A 23,551-nucleotide genomic window follows, 5' to 3' on the forward strand; every position below is an offset into this window, starting at 1 on the left:
TAGCAGACAAAAACATTAACGTTTTGCAGTGGCCCAGCCAGAGTCCTGACTTAAATCCTATCGAGAATCTGTAGAGAGAGCTAAAGATCAGGGTGATGGCAAGGAGACCCTCCAACCTGAAAGAGTTAGAGCTCATCGCTAAAGATGAATGGGCAAAAATACCAGTGGAGACATGCAAAAAGCTGGTCAGCAATTATAGGAAGCGTTTGTTGTAATAGCCAATAAAGGCTTTTCTATTGATTATTGAGAAGAGTATGAATAATTTTAGACATGCCACTTTTTGTTCAAATGTAAATAAAAGATGAGTAATAATTTTTTCCACAATGATGCCTCTTGTACATCATCTTAATATCTTCTGGGAGATGTCTGTGTCATTTACAATAAAAAAAACTTGCTGGTTGAATAAAAGTAACTTTAAGTCAGAATTTGCCAGGGTTATGAATAATTTCGGGCTTGACTGTACACATACATACATATACATATACATATACATATATATATATATATATATATATATATATATATAAAAGAATAGGGCAAAACATCAAAGTTGAAGGTAGGAGTAGGACAAAATCTAACATATTTTTACAGAATTTAAAAATCCATGAATCAGTTAATAATTAGTTAAGAATCAGTTAATGTTCCATATGACCATATGTGACAATTTTAATATAACTGAAACGTATTAATAAAATAAATTCAGGTACATTTAAAAATGTTCATCCCAAAATTACTAACAAGATGTTTCAAAGACGAGACACATCCTGATTTATGATTTTAAACATACTGTTGACAAAAATCAGGCAACTTGGTGACTTACATGTCCTATCTGGGTTGTTGTTAAAGTGTGGCGCGCTGTGTGCTAGTGGTGGTGGGTGTACAGAGGTCTTTGCAGGAAGTCTTACTTCAGCTTCATAATAAAGGAAGCGCCAGTCTGAACTTCTGCCAGACCTTGTTCAATAAATCATTGTAAAGGCATGTCCCTGCCTACACACACGTGCATTTGTGAATGTCTCTCCATTATTCATCTGCTCAGTCCCATCTTTGGACACTCTGCCACTCCATATACATCACATTACAAACTCACACACAATCCCATAATGCAACATACATCTTGTGCTGACTCCTACACTGCACTGCCCATGTAACTATTGCACTACTCTTAATAAGCTGTCAGACAAGCCAAGTTAGGAAAGGTGTGTGTGAGAGAGTTGAAGAGAGAGAAAAAAAATAGCACCAGGTCAACAAGTGCAATCAGCTTTCACTGTTCTTACATCATAGTTTTAGCTATTTTTAAGAAAATGGACAGAGACCTGTAGCTGACTTGTTTTCACATTTTACAACCCCTTCAAAAATGTTTATGCATAAACTACAGAAATTCCTTGTATTGAAGAAGAGTAAGTAGACAAAACTAATTTTCATCTTGTGAAATATGTGAGCATCTGGCACAGGCTGCTTTGTAACTGTATGAGGCAACTAGGACAGATTGTCACGCCAATATTGCGAGCCTCGAGGATGCCATTTTTGATTGTGCATTGTTGGTTACCCAATGTGCACAGCCAGCACAATGCAAAGGTGTTATAGGTGGTTGCCAAGGCATTGATAGCTGGAAGCTAGTGAACACAAGGTGGTTACTTATTGGAAAATAAGCACAAGAACAGCTATATGACACCTATATAAATAACACCTCAAGTTTCATATGTCATTATGGTTCACACATGGTAAGTAGCACATCATCTATCACATTATCTCACAGCACTGAACTGTACTGAACTCCTGCCGAGACGCCAACCAACAAGCTCACACTAACTGACCTCATTAACAGCCTCTTTACCAACTCTCTATCTAGTTATCTGTCCATTCAGAAGTTGTTAAGGCCGTTTCCTCCCATTTACACGCGTTCCTCACATGCTGTCCTCCATTAGACGTGCCAGATATTGACCACTAGTGATGTGAGGTTTGTAAAGCACCACGGAAATTATAATATATAAAGCACTTTGACCACTTCAAGATTGGCCAGGTATCATATATTGCAATTTAATTGTATATTATTAGCTGTGAAAACGGTGCTGATTTATAGTGATAAACTGTGCAACTCAATAACACATCATACGTTGGGATTTCGATTCACTGTAAACTATAAGTTGACTTATGCTTTAAAAGGGTGAAAAGAATCAGAAGCTAAACATAAACAGCATATACTAAACTAAACATAAAAAATAAAGCATTCCTGTAATAGGAAGAGTCAAGTCCTGTAAAGAAAGTGTAAAATAAGCATGACAGTTACCTTTATATACTGCTGTAGTTCAGGATAGACTCTATAAGCGGCGCAGAGCGGGGACAGAGTGCATCTGTTTGGAAACGAGGAAGTTACAGCACAGGTGACTTCTGGGAAGGAGATGACCTTGTAGCCGAATTTCTCGTACAGACGCTGTAGCTCTTCGTCAGGTTTCTCTTCATTTTCAGACAGTATGCTGCCCACGACATACCGACATTGATCTGCTTGAGTCTGAAACACAAAGAGAGAGAGATTACGTCAGACTGTGCCTGTAAAGTCATAAAAATATTTACAATTATTATACTGATGCAAGGACTAAATTGTAATTTATTCCTGTGATGCAAAGCTGAATTTTCAGCAGTCATTACTCAAGTTTTCAGTGTCACATGATCCTTTAATTTGCTCATTTGATTTGCTGCTCAAAATCAAAAATGTGCTGCTTCATTATCAGTGTCAAAAATCCTTATTGTGTAAACCCTGATAGACATTTTTTTTCCAAACCTATTTGATGAACAGAATGTTTTTGTTTTTATTAACATTATGGTATTTGAAATGATTTGGGGGAAAAAAGGAAAATATACTTCAAATATACACCTAAAACCGCTAAGTCGTTGGGTTATTCATTCAACTGATTCATTCAAACTGCTGATTGATTCAGTAACAAAACACTGTTGTGTGCTACTCAGAGAAGCAAAACGATTCTGCTGTGGCTTTGTTTGGACTATTTTCGTTGTTGGTTTTTGAAATATAGTCAATAATGTCAAATTGCAAACCTTTTAAATAACACATATCACACACCCTATACTGACCCTAAGTGTTTAAACACTACCGAACATTGTACCAGACCGCTGTAAGTCTTTTTAGGAAAAAATATATTTATCAGATTACAAAATCTATACACATTTCTCCAAATTACACTACCAGTCAAAAGTTTTTGAACAGTAAGATTTTTAATGTTTTTAAAATGTTTTTAAACAGTCTCTTGTCTCTTCTGCTCACCAAGCCTGCATTTATCTGATCCGAAGTACAAAAAAAAAAATCTGCAAAGTTTTGAAATATTTCTACTATTTATAATAACAGTTTTAGCATCATTACTCAAATGATCATTCAGAAATCATTCTAATATTCTGATTTGCTGCTCAAAAAACAATTATTATTACATTTTATTATATTAATATTATGTTGAAAACAGCAGAGTAATTTTTTTTCAGGTTTCTTTGATAAATAGAAAGTTCAGAAGAACAGCATTTATCTGAAATAGAACACTATAAATGTCTTAATCATCACTTTTGCTGAATTTAAAGCATCCTTGCTAAATAAAAGTAAAAAACAAAAGCTTTTTATTTTAGATATTTGCTGATCTTTGGATCTTTATATTCATCAAGGAATCCTGAAAAATATACTCTAATTATATTAAATGTTTCTTGAACAGCAAATAAGCATATAAGAATCATTTCTGAAGGATCATGTGACACTGAAGAGTGAAGTAATGATGCTGAAAATTCAGCTTTGATCACAGAAATAAATTACATTTTAAAAATCTGTTCAAATAAAAAAGTTATTTTAAACCATAAAAAATATATTTCAAACTTTTATTGTTTTTGCTGTACTTAGGATCAAATAAATGTAGGTTTGGTGAGCAGAAGAGAATTCTTTAAAAAAAAAAAAAAAACATTAAAAAATCTTACTGTTCAAAAACTTTTGGCTGGTAGTGCACTTCATAATTTTCTGAACAGTTTTTTTGGCTTTGGCCTATTCTTGTGGTTTCAACAATTTCTCAGAAGCCCACCCCAAAATGCCACAGTAGTTATTGTGCATCTCCAAGAAGCTATTTGTTAACAACATAAAATGACTAAGAATTTTAAGACATGGCAGGACTGTTTAAACACCCCCTCACAATCACATGTGCATTGGAGCTAGCAATCAACTAAAACATTAATGACAAAACAATTAAGGCGTTTATAAACTTGTCATCTCTAATTACTTATCTAGCATGTGTTCGCCCACCACGGTGAACGATTCAATATGTTGCTAACATCCGTAATGTAGACTGAATGCTGCATGTCAGTGTTGTTGAGCAATGATAAGATGATCTTCTCAAGAGTTTGACAAGAACCGACATCACGCTAAATGTATCTACATCCTTTTCATAAACCTGCTCTTTTCCTGTTTCCTGGTTTGTCTATCTTTTCCACCTCCATGCTTTGACTCACTTTTCTCTCTCTCTCTCTACCCTGCTGTACTTCTTTCCTCTGTGTGCGTTTTGTCCCTTTTCCCAGCACGAAGAGCTTGTTTCTCCAACCGGGGACTAATGATGGTATTCAGAACTCTCTCCATCGCCGCCGTCCTACACAACTGTCAGCAAATAAAGTGGGAATTTCTGGCAGTTCTCCAGACAGCGCACCCAAGAGACAACAGGCAATTACTAGGAGCAAGAAGGCCTACACATACACTTCCTTTCACTTGTCGTTTGCCTGTTTATGTCAAATAATTCAACCAACCGAAGTGGACGAAACAAGAAAACGCAGTACCAATTCCAGTAATAACCACAAGCGCTTTAAAACAAACCAACTAATCTTCACACTGCCAATCAAAGATAACGGAGAAGATTTGGTCTCCAGACGTTCAAGAAAAGGAGGCGAATTTACGATCGGTGTTCCTGGCAGTCGCCCCAGATTTGACTACGAACACTAATAGGTGCGCTAAGGCCTTTTCTCAGAGCCTAATTGGTTCTTGAGATGTTGTGCCGGCCACACGGATGCAGAGGAGAGGCAATACGATGTGCTACGCATCTTCGCATTCAAGGTTCACTGCGCTTCTCTACGACAGCACAGTCTAAAAATGGCTCTGCGGCCACATTTATAAACGAATCTTCTTCATTCACCCCCCAAATGCTTAGAATACTCATGATTTGAACTGGATGATGTAGGAAGCGGTCTTTGAACGCACTCTTTGCCCTTGGGAATCCAAGATGGCCACTAAAACGCAGTACATTGTCATTTGCTTGGCTTCTTTCTCTTTATTCCCTCCAGAGGCCTGCTTCCGGGTAAAAGCAATTTTCAAAAGCAATTCTCTGCTCGGCTTTGCAAGGGCCGTCGTTTTTTGACAGATGAAGGCTTGGCAACTATAAAAAGGTGGTAATTCTTTATTAACAGACATGTAACAAGGATTTAGTCCTCTCATCTTTCCCAACCCTTATCCTCTCCCTCTGCTGGATCCTCCCGGGACTAGGACTTCTGGGAATTCCCCCCAGCCACGTTTGGATTTGCTCACGGATAACACATGGTTTTTGGAGCGTGCACGTCGGGGAGTGTGTCGCTGTTTTTAAAGGGTTGGCGGAGAAATGGCAAAAGCTCTCCGCATACTGCAGGAGTCCCTAAGGTGCTCAGATCTGCATAATTGTAGAGAGCGAGGCAGCTCAGCCTTGGCTCAAGAGGCGACTCATGAAAATTCAACAGGCATCTGCCTAGTTCGCACTGGCAGCCGCAAACCAGATGCAGAATCAACAAAATTTAGCAAAAATTAGAGGCACCACATCATTTAGACATTGATAAATAATTCACAGACGGTGAACCTTCAGACTTCCCTCCAAAATTAACACACTTGGAGGAGATTACTGGAGTACATTTGACAAAAACAAAAACCAAACATAATTTGAATCGTTCTATTACTCTTTATAAAATGATATATATATATATATATATATAATATAAAAATGTATATATTTATAATTACAATTTTAAAATAGTATTATATATAATTTAATGAATAAATTATATATATATATATATATATATATATATATATATATATATATGTGTGTGTGTGTATATATATATATATATATATATATATATATATGTGTGTGTATGTATATATATACACATATATACACACACATATATATATATATATATATATATATATATATATATATATACACAGTATACACACACACACACACACACACACACATATATATACACACACATATAAATATATATACACACACACACACACACACACAAACACACACATTTACATTTAATTTTGATTAAATATCTTTTAGTCATCACTGAAAACTGTTAATGCAAGTCCCTGAGTATGTAAATAATTTAGAAAAAAAGGTTATTGCATCTTCTCACTATTCTGACTTTTTCCCCTCAGAGTTGCATGATAAAACTCGCAACTCTGCCTGTTTTCTCAGAATTGTGAGATATAAACTTGTCACAATCCTGCCTTTTTCTTGCAAATATGAGTTTGTATCTCACAATTCACATTTTTTCCCCTTACAAATGAGAGTTTATATCTCACAATTCAGACTTTTTCTTGCAAACACAAGTTTGTATATCACAATTCTGACTTTTTTCTTGCAAATACGAGTTGATATTATATATTTATATATAGTTATATATTTTCCTCACAAATATGAGTTTGTATCTCACAATTCTGACTTGTTTTCTCGCAAATACGAGTTTGTATCTCATCATTCTGACTTTTTTCTCGCAAATACAGGTTTGTATCTCACAATTTAGAATTTTTTTCTTGCAAATACGAAATGTATCTCACATAAATATATCACAATTCAGATTTTTTTCTTGCAAATGTGAGTTTATATCTCACAATTTCTTTTTTTCTTGCAATTCAGACTTTTTCTTGCAAATATGATTTTGTATCTCTATATACAGTACAGACCAAAAGTTTGGACACACTTTTGAACCAAAGTTTTCTTTATTTTCATGACTATGAAAATTGTAGATTCACACTGAAGGCATCAAAACTATGAATTAACACATGTGGAATTATATACATAACAAAAAAGTGTGAAAGAACTGAAAATATGTCATATTCTAGGTTCTTCAAAGTAGCCACCTTTTGCTTTGATTACTGCTTTGCACACTCTTGGCATTCTCTTGATGAGCTTCCAGAGGTAGTCACCTGAAATGGTTTTCACTTCACAGGTGTGCCCTGTCAGGTTTAATAAGTGGGATTTCTTGCCGTATAAATGGGGTTGGGACCATCAGTTGTGTTGTGCAGAAGTATATTTAGTATATATATAGTATATATAGAATTAAATATTTTATAGAATTAAATATAATTCCACATGTGTTAATTCATAGTTTTGATGCCTTCAGTGTGAATCTACAATTTTCATAGTCATGAAAATAAAGAAAACTCTTTGAATGAGAAGGTGTGTCCAAACTTTTGGTCTGTACTGTATATATATATATACAGTTGCAATCAAAATTATTCAACCCCCTTGACCTGCAAGACATTTTGCTGCAGAGAACAACATTTTGTGAAAACAATTCAACAAAGGCATGAGTAAACTATTAAAGAAAGTTTATTAATACACATTTGAGTAATTCTGAGAACGTAAGTTGATGAATAATGACAAAAAATCGAATTGGCTCTAAACATTCATGTTCAAAATTATTCAACCCCTGAAAGTAAATTTGGTGTAGAATCTTTTTTTCTTTAAAACCACCAATAAACACTGCCTGGAAGTGCTTAGATGCTTCTGTCACCTTTCTGCTGCAATCTTGGGCCATTCCTCCCCTGAAAAAGCTTTCAGATCACTGATAATCTTTGGTTTTTACTTTGCCACTGCTTGCTTCAAATTCAACCATGTATTTTCAATGAGAATTAAATCTGGAAACTGAACAGGCCACTTAAAACATTCTATGACAGATTCCTAAACCAAGCTTAAGTAGATTTGAACGTATACTTTAGGATGATTGTCCTGCAGGAAAGTCTATTGATTATTAGCTTCAGACTTTGCACAAAAGGCATCACAATGTTTGCCAAAATGGTCTTATACTTTCATAAATCAATGATATCCTTTGTATGGTCATGTTTTCCACTTCCTGCTATAGTAAAACAACCCAAAACAGGACTGGCCCACCTCCATGTTTGATGATGGAGATGGTGTTCTTTTGCTTATAAGCTTTGTCATTTTTGCACCAGACATACTGCTGATCCATACGCCCAAAAAGTTCCAGTTTGGACACATCACTCCATAAAACAATCTTCCAGAACTCCACAGGTCTTTCCAGATGAATTTTGGCATGTTCAAGGCAGCCTTTTTGTTCTTCTTGGTCAAGAGTGGTATTCAGCAAGATTCCTCAACATGAAGACTATACTTGTCTAGTGTTCCTCTTGTACACAGCATTGAAATATTTTTCCTCCTTTCGTTGGGTCATCTTGCAAGTCTTTGGCTGTACATTGCAAGTTTTTCTCAGTTGATCTGATCAAACATTTTATGATATTGTGCTTTTTTGTTCAACAGCCTCAAAGGTTTTCTGGTTCAACACACATTAATCTAAGGAATACGGCTGCCAGTTGTGTCTCTAGGGACATGTAATGTCTTAGACATCTTCATATAGTTTTAGACTTTCTAATATAGCAAACAATTTTTTCTCTATTGATTTTGTGCGAGCTTTGTTGACTTTACCATATTTGCTACTCACCTTCAGCACATGCATGGGCTAAGAGTATACTATGTGTAACACCCCAAGCTAATTCCATTTTTAAAAAGTTTGTAAAGGCTTAAGACAATTTTTTAAGACAATTTTGTTCCTGACCATAACAATAACTGTCTTAAAACAGCAATGTTGAATAGGGGTTGAATAATTTTGACATAGCTGTGTTATTAAAAAAAATCCTATAACTCAAAAACATTAAATTATATATTGACATTATCACTTTTTAATATGCCAGAAAACTGTTATATACTGTATATAAAATACACGTCTTTCTTAGCATTTTCATTTCCATCCATTCATTTTTATTTCCATTTGGCAGATTTTTTTTTTTTTTTGGTCCAAAACAACATATTATACTCATAGTTTTTACATTTTTTAACAATAAAAGTAGAAATACAAAATACAAATAAGGATTATTAAAAAAAAAATTTATATTAACGCTTAAAAAAAGTTAATATTATTATACATATTTGAGAATTAATATGAATATATGAATATAATGCACTTTGTTTTTCTTCCCAACAAACTTTGTAACAACTTCCTGGTGTTATTTGTGCTAAATATAGACAACTGTCTCCATATCTAAGGGCTTCCTGATGCTGTTGCCAGCTGGTTTTGAGGCTACAAAGCCATATGAAAAGAAACAGATAGTGAGTTTAGCCTGGCTGTCCTGGTTTGATTCATTAGCCCCTGTTTGTGAAATAAGGTTTTCATGGTGCTTCTCAGTATGGACACTGCATGTGAATCCATCCTCAATTTAACCTGATGGAGCACTATACTTAGTGGGAACCCCTCCTCTCATTAAATTTAATCATATACAGATATGCAGAGCCTTGTTTCATGCAGAGAGCAAAGTTCCACTTGGAGACCTCCTGTGGAATGTTCTAGAACCCTGTAAGGTGTGTAATTATAGAGTTTACTTCAGAGCTCAGATCAGGACATTATATAGCACAGAAGTACTTTGTAGCATGACTCTGAATTTAAACTATTTTCGATTTATGGATGTAAAGCAAATTAACTGACATTGGAAAATTCTAAAGAAGTCCTACCTTCAAATCCTACTCTCTATAAAAAAATGCAGGGTCTGTTTCATACCACATGCACAAGCAGCAAATAAGCAAAGCAACAACATAAACATTCTTGCAACAGAACTGTGGAAGAACTGTGGAAGAACAAAACACATCCATACAATCTAAAAATGCAGAATTGCAAACAAAAATTTTGACTTAATGCAAGGAAAATGAGCCTATGTATGTAACACTTGACAATGAAGTCCTGAATCTGCATCAGGGAGACCTCTGCTGACCACAGAGAGGAGCTGCAGAACAGGTGCAGGACTGGTCTTTACAAATTTTAGTTGAATTATTTATCAAGCTTTTGACTAAGGCACCAGCTATACTAAACTTATAGAATGGAGTGTCTCCAGATACACACCCAAGTAAAATCAGGCTGTATGCGAGTGAAACATCGCTATCCAGGTCAACAAGCAGCAACCACCACATTCAACGTTAAGTTTACAGCTAGCCTGCATACATTAAATAATAATAGCAATGACACATTTGTGCACAAGCCTAGAGCTAATGTTTTTCACAAGAGTCTGAAAAAAGCATAAAAAGGTTAGCGCTGGTAGGTTCAGTTCATTTCTGCAAATTAGTTCAAGCAAATCATTTAGAAGTCATTTTTTTAAATGTATTGAACAATGTCTTTTAGTCCCTAAGTATGTAAATAATAAAAAATTATTTCTCACAATTCAGACTTATTTTCTCACAATTGCAATTCTGACTTTTTTTCTCACAAATGCAAGTTTGTATCTCACAATTCTGATTTTTTTCCCCACAAATGCAAGACTGTATCTCACAATTCTGACTTTTTTCTCGCAATTATGACTTCATATCTTGCATATATCACATAATTTTTTCTTGCAATTCTGACTTTTCTCTCGGAAATGCGACTTTGTATCTCACAATACTGACATTTTTCTTGCAATTGTGAGTTTATATTTTGCAATTCTGACTTTTTTCTCACAAATGCGAGATTGTATCTCACAATTCTGACTTTTTTCTGCAATTGTGACTTTATATTTTGGGATTCTGACTTTTTTTCCCACAAATGCGAGTTTGTATCTCACAATTCTGACTTTTTTTCTTGCAATTGTGAGTTTATATTTAGCAAAGAATTGCAATTCTAACTATTCTCTCACAAATGCGACTTTTTTCTTGCAATTATGACTTTTTTTTTCTTACAAATTTTAGTTTGTATCCCACAATTCTGACTTTTTTCTGCAATTGTGAGTTTATATCTCGGAATTCTGACCTTTTTCCCCACAAATGAAGTTTGTATCTCACAATTCTGACCTTTTTCTCTCAATTATGACTTCATATTTTGCAAAGAATTGCAATTCTGACTTTTCTCTCAAAAACGCGACTTTGTATCTCACAATACTGACTTTTTTCTTGCAATTGTGAGTTTATATTTTGCAATTCTGACTTTTTTTTCCTCACAAATGCGAGTTTGTATCTCACAATTCTGACCTTCTTGCAATTATGACTTCATATCTTGCAAAGAATTGGAATTCTGACTTTTCTCTCGCAAATGCGACTTTGTATCTAACAATACTGACTTTTTTCTTACAATTGTGAGTTTATATTTTGCAATTTTGACTTTTTATTTCTTACGAATGCGAGTTGTATCTCACAATTCTGACTTTGTTTCTGGCAAATGCAAGTTTGTATCTCTCAATTCTTACTTTTTTCTTGCAATTTTATATTTTGCAATTCAGAATTTTTTTTTCTTACAAAGGCGAGTTTGTATCTCACAAATCTGACTTTTTTTCTGGCAAATGCGAGTTTTTATTTTGCAATTCTGATATTTTTCTGGCAAATGTGAGTTTGTATATCGCAATTTTGACTTTTTTTTCTTTAGAATTGTGAGATATAAAGTCACAATTGCGAGTTAGGGTTCATTTTTGAGGGGAAAAAAGACTGATATGTTCTTAGAACTGCAAGTTTATATCTCACAGTTCTAACTTAACTTGTAATTGTGTCATAAATTTAGAATAGCGAGTTATGAGAAAAACTTGGTGAGAATGGTAAGAGAATGGTAAGTTTATATTGCGCAATTCTGGTAATATAATAAAATATAATAACAAAAATAAATACACTTTATTTAAACACACATATAGACTCCAGACACACAGCCAAGCAAAACCAGACTGTAAAATATCCCCGAGTGATATTCTATAATATATTTTAATGTATTAAAAATGATATGCGCGTATCAAAAAATGTAAGTAATATATAAATACTGCTGTGTATGAATAGGTATTGGTGCCTATGAAAGGTGATATGATGGTAATATGTATTACATGGACACTGTAAAACTAAGTATATCTAATGGAAACCCCACGAAATAAAAGCATGGCTCCTGAGGATGAACTTACTAGCGGGTCACGGCACCATGAATATGCATAACCTGCCATTTCCTCAAGATGATTAGCTGCCCTGAATGCCCTCAAATGTTGAATAGCCTCCCATGCTGACTGAAATTGAAAGTGATGGCGTATCATTTCTGGGAAACCGTAGGTGCTGTGTTGGGTAGGGGCCAATCTGGACAGAATTAATGGGGCAGAAAATAGAGTATGCAAAAAGGCCCAGTTTGGAAAGCCTGTGATAATATTTGAGTTGTTATGAAAAGGGATCACAAGAGCAAAGGTTTGCTATTTGCATTTAGCGGACAACCTGAAAATCTAGATCTGCACTGCAACAGTCAAAACCATCGACCTGAAGCTTTAAGGAAAACCATTTAGATACATTTGATTCTTAATAATGCATGATCCAGATTATGTTGAAGGATAACTCAGGTTATTAATTAACATTAGATGAATGCTTTATACATAAATCAGACAATAAACGTGAGGTCCACCTTACATGCTCTCGATTCTGGCTTCATTAGCTGACTGACACTGCTAAACTGAAGCGCCTGGAACCACAATGACCGTCCATCAGTCATGTTCTGCTCTCGCAACCAGGCTATAACTAATCATAACTACCAGCTCAAGGCAACGTTCACGCCATCAGTCTAATTTAAAAAGGCAGAGGAGGGCAACTGGCATTCAAAAGTCAAGCATGTAGGACATTTTGCTAGTAGCTGGACAAAACACTCATGACTGGTTAATTTCTTTTTGTTATATGAACAAGTAAGGTCAGCTGTTCAGATAAACTGCTGAAAAGGAGAACCTGCAAATTCTGAAAATGGCTATAAATGTAAGGTCAATCTACCTATTAATAATATCTAAGATGAGGTCTTAATCCCAAAACTTTAAATCAGTGCTTTGAGACAACAAAGAGCTATTCTGGAGAAAGCATTTTCCCTTCCTTTCGTATCCTTTCTTGTAAAAAGCATTTATTTCCCTGGTCTGTGTCTTTAAATGGAAGAACAAAAACAAGGTAAAACAGATGTATTATCATGTTTCATAAGTAGATGGTGAATCCAAAATTATGGTTAATGGTTAATGTACTTCTGAATATGTTGTTCTGCTAATTTATGTGGTCTAAACCGCGGGAAAAAAAAACGCGTGGAAGCTGCAAAATCATATAGAGATGTACTTCGTAAGCAGGAAATGGTCCAATATTATGACAAACTAAAGTTAATCGGTGGTAAAGATATGTACAAGCAGTATTAATTAAGATATTAGCCTAATATTTCACCTACCTGGCTGGAAATGATAAGAACAAACACAAATGTTGTCAAGATTCTTGTCCTGGAAATCTTGGATCAGTTTTTCAGACAGTTTTTTTGCACTTATCTCCTGGATTTGTTATAACTTTTGGCAGTCTATAGTACTCCAAATGTTTTTCCTGCTCTGACTGATTAGTACAGCCCAAAACATGACAATAATTGACCATTTCAGCAGCATTAATCAGCAAAATTTGTGAATTATTTTCAGTTCAGTGGCATTGTTTACATTCAGTGCGATTCATGACGCATACACTCTATTCAAAAGTGATACTGATCCATTGACTTACATTTTAGACACAAGTTAATTGACTTACATTTTAGACACAAGTTCTTTTTTTTGTTGTATTTCAACAACGAAAATAGTTCTAAACAAAGCCACAGCAGAAAAGTTTTGCGTCTCTGAGCAACAACCGACAGTGTTTCTTCAATGAATCAATCAGACATAGACTGAATTGACGCCACCTACTGGTGATTTTAGATTTATATCCTTTTCCCCTCAAACATCACCATTAAACATTTTGTTTTTAAAACATTATTTCTTGATTTTTAACGGCATGTTAACTACATTCATGTCCTGTACTAAATGCAGTGCCGGCGTTAAGGGGGGGGGGGGGGGGGGGGGCACTCGCGGGCACTTGTCACTTCAGATGCAGATTCTGTGCCACCTCTGCATTGCAAACACTAATTTTGTTGATACTGATTTCATTTTGATTGGTAACAGCCCTATAGTGTCGTACAACTTGAATTCATTGACTAAATTTAAGATTTTGACACAAAAGATGATGCATACATGTAATTAGACAAGAATAAAATCTTATAAAAGGTAAAATTGCCCATAAAAGGTAAAAAAAGTAAACTTATTGGAAAACATAATTTCTGTTACTCCTGCAAACTAATCACTGCACATAATATAAAGAAAATCATGGCAGTCCTAAACCTGCCAACATACCAGCACAATAGCATGCTCAGCAAAATATTACCTAATTATTGTTATTGGAAAAATTCCAGAAAATGTCCATTTTTTTTATCATTATTGCACTTGTTACAAAGGAAACACTGTATAATTGGGCTGGTTTTGGATCATGTTCTCCAAATACCATGTAGATTTTGTAGAGATATTTAAAGTACAGTTCAAAAGTAAGATTTTTTGTATAAATGAATACTTTTATTCAATAATAGTTGCATTAAATTTCTTAAAAGTGAATGTTTATCAAAGAATCCTGAAACAAATGCATCCTGGTTTCCACCAAAATGACAAGTAACTCTTTTCAACAATGATGATAAAAAAGGTTTCTTGAGCACCAATTCAGCATATTAGAATGACTTCTGTAAGATTATGTGACACTGAAAACCTAAAGTAATGGCTGCAGAAAATTCAGCTTTGCATCACTGGAATAACTTACTTTTTTAATATATACATATGTACAGACAAAAGAAAGTCTTAAACTGTAACATTTCAGAATATTACTGTCTTACTGTATTAAACAAATGCAGTGTTGGTGGGCATAAAACACTTCTTTCAAAAACATTTTTTAATAAATCTTACTGGTCTCAAACTTTTGGTAAAGGTAGTGTACATGCAAAGTGCAGCTCTTCAATAGAGTAACTGACAGATATTAAATAAATAAATAGCCTAACTCTTTATTCCAGAAAACTATCATAGTCCTCAAAACCTGTGGGTTATGCATAAAAATGGGAACACTGCTCACAGCAAGCGATTTGAAGTTCGGAAATAATTGTCTTGGAATTGAGTGAAAGCTGTGCTTTGATGGCTGTAGCAGCACTGCTTCAAAGGTGATGAACTGAGAGATGTTCAGAAGTGACGAAACTGCTCAGAGAGGGTTGGAGAATGCTGCTGACAGTCTAGTTACTGATACACTGCATCCTAAAAGCTCTTTCATGTATATTTATAATTATTCTATATTTTATTAAATTGAATACTTGTGTGTTTGTATATATGTACATAGATAAATAGATCGAGTGCATCCAAAAATCTCAATGCTAAAGCCAAAATATGTTCACATTCAACTAGTTGGGAGTTTGACTGTGAAGAATTCTCTGACCCACAAAAACAAAATATAGCAAAGAGAACAATAAAGACACGTCAGAGCGATTTTAGTTTAGAAGATGAAAGTGTAAGGCAGAGTATCGGGACTTGATGTGCTGTGAAATCGCTATAAAGGTTTTTTATTCATCCACTGATTTAATTTATTAACTTTGGACAAAGTAGGCCAGTTTTAAATGGCAGCTCTTTGCTTCTACCATTAACTTCCATGATTGATTCAGTGTTTGCGGAGGTTCTGTGGCGTGTTAATCAAGCCTGTGTTCCACAGAAGTAACAACTGATTCACTTTGACTGCCGTATAAAACCTGAAAAGCATCCTCTCCAATCAGTCCTGAGTGCAGACACCTGGGCTAAATAAACCACCCGAAGAGAATAAGCTCTTCCATTTATAAACAGTAATAAATAAGCCGGTTTCATGCTGGTGCATCACAAGGCTGAATGGCATTAATGAAGGTGACTGAATATAAAAATCATTGAGAGTTCAAACGCAGTTGGAGCAAGATTAAAGTCAAAGTTGTGCCACCTCTGAGCTTCGTCCCTGACTCATAATACCCTGCATGAGTCACAAACCATCACTTAAGTCAGAAAGTCTGGTATAAGCATCAAAATGCCATGACCAACAGATTCAGCCACAGAAATAGGTCATAATTGGGGTGGAATAGCAAATTAACTGCATTTGCTGGTTTAACTGTTTCTGTACTCATTCCCTAAATCAGATCAAAACTGCTAATGCTTTCAAAACTTTGCTATGAGCTTAATATAAAATATGACCTATCAACAAGAAAACTGACCACATTTGCTCTCTCAATACTAGGAGCGGGAATTACCAGAGGCCTAATTGTACAATATGATATTACTGTGATTTTAAACATTTTGTGATAGACTGAGTATTGCAATTTATACTGCATATATCCCCAAAGGACAAATTTCTCCATATCTGTTTATCTAAGAAGATAAAGTTCTCAGTCTGCTTATCTCACTTTATTTTTATTGCTGCAAAATGTGATTGTCAAGCAGACAGATTGATCAACACTGTCATAAAAAAACCTGAAAAATAAACCAGTATTGATATGAAAAAGCAACAGATTTTATTACTCTGTACAAAAAGATGTTTAAAAAACAAAAACAAAAAAACAATGTACTTTTATTAAGAAAGGATGGATTAAAATGACTAAAAGTGACAGTAAACACTTTTACATTGTTACAAAAAGTTTTCCCTCAAATTAAAGTTGTTTTGTATTTTGAAACAAACAAGTATCAGTTTTCACAACAATATTAAGCAGCAAATCTGTTTTAACAATGATAAAAATAAGAAGTGATTTTTTTAAACACCTAATCATCATATTAGATTGATTTCTGAAGGAAAATGTGACACTGAAGACTGAGGTAATGGCTGCTGGACCAAAAAAAAAAAAAAAGCACAGGAATTAACCCAGATAGCACACGTACATCTGCAAGATGTCTGTTAAAGATTGCTTGATCTGGAAAGCATCTGCTGTGTACAAACTTCTGACAGACGTCTGTAAGATGTCAGTTTTACATACATTCTAAATCATAAACATCTTAAAAGACATCAGCAAATACATCTTGCTGATGTAAATGCAGACGTCAAATAGACGTCTCCGAGATGTATGTGAGCTGTCAGGGAAACTAGATTAAAAAAAAGTTTAGGTTGGTGAAGGATTACAAATTTTAGAATCTGTTCAAATTTATAAAAGATTAAACATAGGTTCCAAAATAACAGCAAGAACTGAAAAGCTATGTATATTGTGATTTCTAAGAGCAGGCAGCCCAGGCCCTGAAACAGAACATCTGGCATGTTTGCTAAGTTAAGTGTGAATTCTAAGCTCAAAGTACAACAGTGCCTTTTGTTTAACACCTTTGCATTTGAATGCTAAATAGATCAAGGTCGGGAAAATCGTACTAGGCTGATTATCTATATCACATTTGCATGCTTCTTTTAGATCAGAGGTTCTCAACTCGAGGTCCACTTTCCTGCAGAGTTTACCGCCAACCTTGATCAAACTCACCTGCCTGTAACTTTCTAGTAATGATGAAGAGCTTGATTAGCTTGTTCAGGTGTGTTTGATTAGGGTTGGAGCTAAACTATGCAGGAAAATGGACCTTGAGGGCCAGAGTTGAGAACTCCTGGTTTAGATTGTCTCCACCTCTATGTAACCCTCCCCGTGGAAAGGTATATAAACTGTAATGTATATGCCTTAGTCAGACGACTTTTGATGACTGCAGCGACGCACAGCTAGTATCTCAATAAAGAGAAACTTCTGCTTCAAGATATCCAAACATCTCCTGGTCTCGAAGAAAAAGTTCACAACAGTTTTGGTGCCGTGACCCGGATAGAGCTTCTTGCCAGAAATCGTTCCAGACTGAATTCCAGAACCTTTTTTCAGCTCAACAACGATTTGGTGAGTGTTACTCTAGTCAAAGAACCACTACAGACCAGTACATGTGGTTATCCTCTGCGCCGCCAGAGAAGTGTTAACAAACAGCTGCAGGATTTGGTTAACAGACTAGTTATCCTCTGCTTTGCCAGAGAAGGTTTATCCTCTGTTTATTCAGGGAAGGTTAACAGCTATTACAGTTTGGTTAACTAAGTTATCCTCTAAAAATGTTCTTTTTAGAGATGAAAGTTATCCTCTGTTCAGGCAGGGAAGATTAACATTTCGTGTTAATATTTGTTATCCTCTGTTCAGGCAGGGAAGATTTAACATTACATGCTAATATCTATTATCCTCTGTTCAGGCAGGGAAGATTTAACATTACGTGTTAAAATTGGTTAGCCTCTGTTTCGACTAAGGAAGTTGTAGGGTAAAGAGACTAGTTATCCTCTGCTTTGCCAGGAAGGTTTTAGAAGTGTCCTGTTGTGTCAGAAAGACATTACAAAATGTTGAGAAGGAATGCTAGGCTGATTCCAACAACAGAGAAAGGTGGACTAGCTACCCTTTATGGACTGACGATGAGTTTAAATCACTGTTAGGAGAGCACATAGACTCAATAGTGACTGAATCAGTAAGATTAGATTTGACAAAGAAATTTGGTATTGATCCAGATAAATTTTGGTCAATTGAAGAATGCAAAAAGGTACTTGGGGCATGTATCCGAAAGAAAAACCTAAAAGGCATTATCTGCTGCCACAGAGAATTGACTTCATCCTTAGCACAAGAACAGGCTCAGTGTATTGCTAGGTTAAAAGAACAAAACCAACAGCTGCACACTAGATTGTCCTGTTTCACTACAAAGGTGGGCCATAACAAAGCCTCAACCAAAAGTGACTCAAAAGACCAACAGTCAGATGAAAGCTACCCTGGCTTACAGTCTTCATGTAGACAAGAGGACATTGGCAGTACTATAACGATGGAGAAAGGTGTAGTAAATTCAGTGAAGGTATGTGGCGCTAGGAGAAGATCTCAGGGAATTGAGGGAATTGAAATTGTTCCTCCCAACTCTTCTGTTGTCCCAGTACAAACGGTCGCCAAAGCACTAAGACAGGAGTTCTCAACTCTGGCCCTCGAGCTCCATTTTCCTTCAGAGTTTAGCTCCAACCCTAATCAAACACACCTGAACAAGCTAATCAAGCTCTTCATCATTACTAGAAAGTTACAGGCAGGTGAGTTTGATCAAGGTTGGAGGTAAACTCTTCAGGAAAGTGGACCTCGAGGGCCAGAGTTGAGAACCTCTGCACTAAGACCTAAAGATATAGAGAGACTATCCCAGAGCTTACCTTCAGCACGTGAAAATTTTTCAGAATTTAGAAGAACATTGAACAGCAAAATGCATCTCTATGACATGTCATTATCAGAAGTCACAAAGCTGATGTCACAAATTCTAACTGAATCTGAATTCAACAGTTTTGAGTCTGCTGTTACTTCTGGACTACAACATGCCAATAAAGGAGATTTGAGATAAGGTGTATTGAAAATTCTAAAGAATATCATAGGACCCAAAACAGACTGGTCCAGAATCACTAACTGTGTGCAGAAGAAGGATGAAACTGTAAGTGAGTACACTGAAAGGTTTTGTCAGTCAGCTGCAACATACAGTGGAATAGTTGACACTCCAGAGAAGGTACTGGATGATAAAGGACCACTAGCTCGAACATGGTTTGATGGTCTTTTAACAGAATATAGAAATGCACTGCCTTTCTTAGACCTCACATGGTCGAATAGAACCCTGCAAAGCAACTTGGACAGGTTAGCTACTTGGGAAAGAGACTCTGATGTTAAATCCAGAGTAAAGATTGCAGCAGCATCCTTCAAGGTCTACACAAAGAACCGACAGGAACGAGGGTGGGTAGCTGTCTTTACTGCGGCAAACCTGGACACAGGGTGAAAGAATGTAGGAAATACAAAAAATACATAAGAGAAATGAACAATGTAAATCAGCTTTTACACAGTCTGCTAGCAATGCTAAAACAGAACCTCCCCACTACACCAAACTCACTGGGCAGCTTGCTGAGGTGCTAACTGTTAAGGCTGTGAGTTCTTAATTACCCCAGTAATCCACAACAAAGATGAAAGACTCTTTGTAAACAGAACAAAGGGAAGTTGACTATCACTTCCCCCCACTTGGGGACAATTGGTTAAGTACACTCACAGCCATAACTGTTATACTACAGAATATTTCATTCAGTCACCCATCCTCTGTTATGACGTCTACCAGGACTGATGTTTAATTAGAGGACAGAAATGTAGTTGATTGCATTGTTTTGGAAATACATGTATTTTGGTTCTGCATAAGGAACTCATGTCTCACACTATACAGTGTGCACAATACCTAAAGGGACAGACTAGGACACACAGACCAGAGAGGAGCCCAGGGAAGAACCGAAGTGCAACAGGCCTCGGGGCCAACCCTGTGGTAAAGACTTCCTCATAGGTTTTCCCCATTAGTTGTTTTATCCCCACCTCACTGGTCCATAGGTGTCAAATTAAGATTAGGTTAAGAAAAAAAAACACTATACGATCACTAGAAGTTTAATGTAATAAATAAAACCACTATACGATCAACAGAAGTCTAAAAATGTCTATGCATGAATACTGCTGGTATGCTGTTTCTTTGTTTTCTTGTGTTTCAGGTATATGTATATGCAAAGTCATCTTCATATGCAAAACCCTGCTGTAAAGCATCACTTCAGACATCCATGAACAAGCTTGATGAGGACAAAGAGTCATCTGAGTGAATCTACGTGGGAAACGGACTACAGAAAACAGACAGCTTCATAGCTATTCAGGCGCCATAGACTTCAGGACTTCCACTCTTATGCTACATGTTTTTTCTGTGCCATCATGTAGTTTGTGCGATATGTTACCATCCCTTGTCATGTGTAAACAGTTATGGTTCTGAAAAGAACTATTAAACCTAAGTAAATCTAGGACAAGACACAGAATAAGTTATATGTGCCTGTAACTTTTTCAAGTTACATGACTGCAAGATGGGGCTTATGTTAATAAACATTGGCTATAGAATGGACTTATGAAGGTTTAAATTTGTATTATATGAGAGTTATTAGAACTCTCAAAGGGGGAACTGAAGGATTATGTTTATTATTTCCTGCATAATTAGTTAATATAAATATATTTAGTGTTGGATCAGTTACCTGTTTCTGCAAGTGCGCAGCTGACACACCCACCAAAACGATTTCAATATATCGCTTATCCAGCCCGAAAAGACCATAAACATTTAAAAAAAAAAAACGTCTTAAGTAAAAATTAATTTACATACACATATCCTAAAAACTAATCCTGTATGAAAGATATGCTTCAAATCGGGTGATTTTAGGTCAGCAACTTACATGTGACTCAATGGCGCTCTCTGCAGGTAGGGAATAGTAAGACGGCGGCTCGAACACTTCCGGTGGCTTCACTGCCTAACGGCAGTTTAGAACGCAATGAGCGATCCAGTCATTATAGACGTTTTTCCTGAACACGGAAGTAAGTCCGACTCTTAACTGAAAGAATGCTTTGCATTTCCGGTCTGCATTGTTTCTAGTCAAATTAGGGTATATTCCGAGCTAATAAACTAATGTTAAACCTATTAAAATGTTTTTAAAAAGCACATGGCTCCATAGCGCCATCACTTGGCAATGTCGCAATGACCGTCATTTGTCAGTGCCTCACTTTAATGAGTGTGTAGATGACAGGAAGCAGCGGACGTTAGCTACATTAAAAACAGATGGACGCTATTTGAATGGGTTCCTATGGAGACCGGAACAGAAAAGCATTCAATCTGACGTTAGAATTCGTAATGGTGGCGCTCATCGTTTACTCAGGAAAAAGGTCTATATAGATCAGTGGTTGCGACACGCTTTGATCTCGCCGCCACGCGGTCATGTGGTTCATGGAGCTCTCAATAGACCAATTATCAGCCTACGTCACACACGCGTCACGCTGGTTCAACTGCGCATGTCGGTTGCAAAAGACGACCGGAAACCGCTATAATGTCCCGTTCCAGGCAACCCGTTACTCGTGTTTTTCCGATCTTCTATCAGTGAAAGTGCACCCAAACGACAGTCAAACCCGTGACTTCCCACTCGTGAACTCGTACTAGATCGATGTGCTCCCAGTTCCGAGTTCTGACGTGACATAGCCCGCGAAACCACTATGTCAGCACCTAGTGCGGTGTTTATGCAAGAGGTACACAGTGAAAAATAGACTTTAGGACAATATAACATTGCAAACAAATTAATAATAATGTAATAATAATAAATGCGCTCAGGCAGTTTGGGGTGACTTGCCTGGAATGCTACAAAGATGTGAGTCGTGATTTGAAGTTCTGCTTTACGAGTTAAAAAACCTGCCTGGAACGCAGCGTAAAACCCGAAAGAAAAATCAGAAAATGAAGGAAAGACAACCGTGAAAATGTTGTATTGTGCAGTGGGTAAAGTTACACGGCTAGTCTCGTAAGCTTGGCTACTAACGTTGACAAGTTATAGCGAACTATCCTACTGTCAGTCACTAACGTTAGAATACACTTTTTGTACAGGAGATCGGTATTGGTCACTTCTGTCTTTTCCTACTCAACTCAACCCAGTGTGAAATAAACAAAGGCAAAGCAAAACTTAAATATTTGAGGTAAATATTGTCTCTTTATTTGCTAAGAGGGATGAAATTGCAGGCATCAAAATTCAGAGAATTTATGGCAAGTAATGTCACATCGTGTTTTTAAATTAATTTGTTAGACATTGATCGTTTTTGTATGTCTGCATTGTGTTTTGAAGCCTGTTGAGGCATGCTTTATACATGTAATTTGCACTTGACTTGATTTGGGTACACGATTACATCTATGGCAAACGGATCTGTCAGAGCAATCCCACTCACTAACGTTAATTTCGTTGAATAACCATTCTTATCGTTGGGTGACAAGCTGTTGTAATATGCGGTAAACATTTTTTAAATAACATTAATCAAAATAATCTATAATAATTTAGAATCGAACTGTTTTGTACCATATCCGTGTAATTTCCTATTCGTAAACGCTATGTCTCCCGGGTTTTCTGCAACCAAGATGCGCGCGCATCCCGGATGTTTACAAACAGATAATTGGTCTATAGTTCCAAACAACTCCGCGCTGTCAATGTGTTTGAATGGGTTTAAGCAGGATAGACAACAGTTTTACTATATTTGCAGAAATTTCGAGTAATTATTAACACATAATGTGCATTGATTGTGTATTGATAACTTCTCTGAATACGCTTTACAATCGCATTTTATTCTGGGGAGTGATAAAGAAACATAATTAATATGTTCTCATACTTTTTGGCAGTCAAATGTGACCAAACACCTTAAGTGTAACTTTTATTCAATTAAATAATTGTAATATATAGTTCAGTTCTATTTAGTAAATATTTAGAGGAGTTTACTAAATAATGTGCAATAATGATGCTGGCCATTTAAAAGATAACATTTTCTAATATAGTATTTATACAGTTAGTGTAATATTTAATTATTTTTTAACGATAAACATTAACTA

At 35.9% G+C, this 23,551-nt stretch overlaps 1 protein-coding gene across 1 annotated transcript in view; it reads right to left on the reverse strand.

The window, feature by feature from the left end:
• tex264a (testis expressed 264, ER-phagy receptor a) overlaps positions 1–23,551 on the reverse strand; it is an 86,331-nt gene that overhangs the window by 56,780 nt on the left and 6,000 nt on the right. Inside the window, exon 2 of the mRNA XM_073851858.1 lies at positions 2,288–2,509. Coding sequence (XP_073707959.1) covers positions 2,288–2,509 — 222 coding nt within the window. The remainder of the gene's footprint in view (positions 1–2,287; positions 2,510–23,551) is intronic.

The sequence above is a fragment of the Garra rufa genome, chromosome 12, assembly GCF_049309525.1.
Source record: "Garra rufa chromosome 12, GarRuf1.0, whole genome shotgun sequence".
NCBI classification, from domain to species: domain Eukaryota; kingdom Metazoa; phylum Chordata; class Actinopteri; order Cypriniformes; family Cyprinidae; genus Garra; species Garra rufa.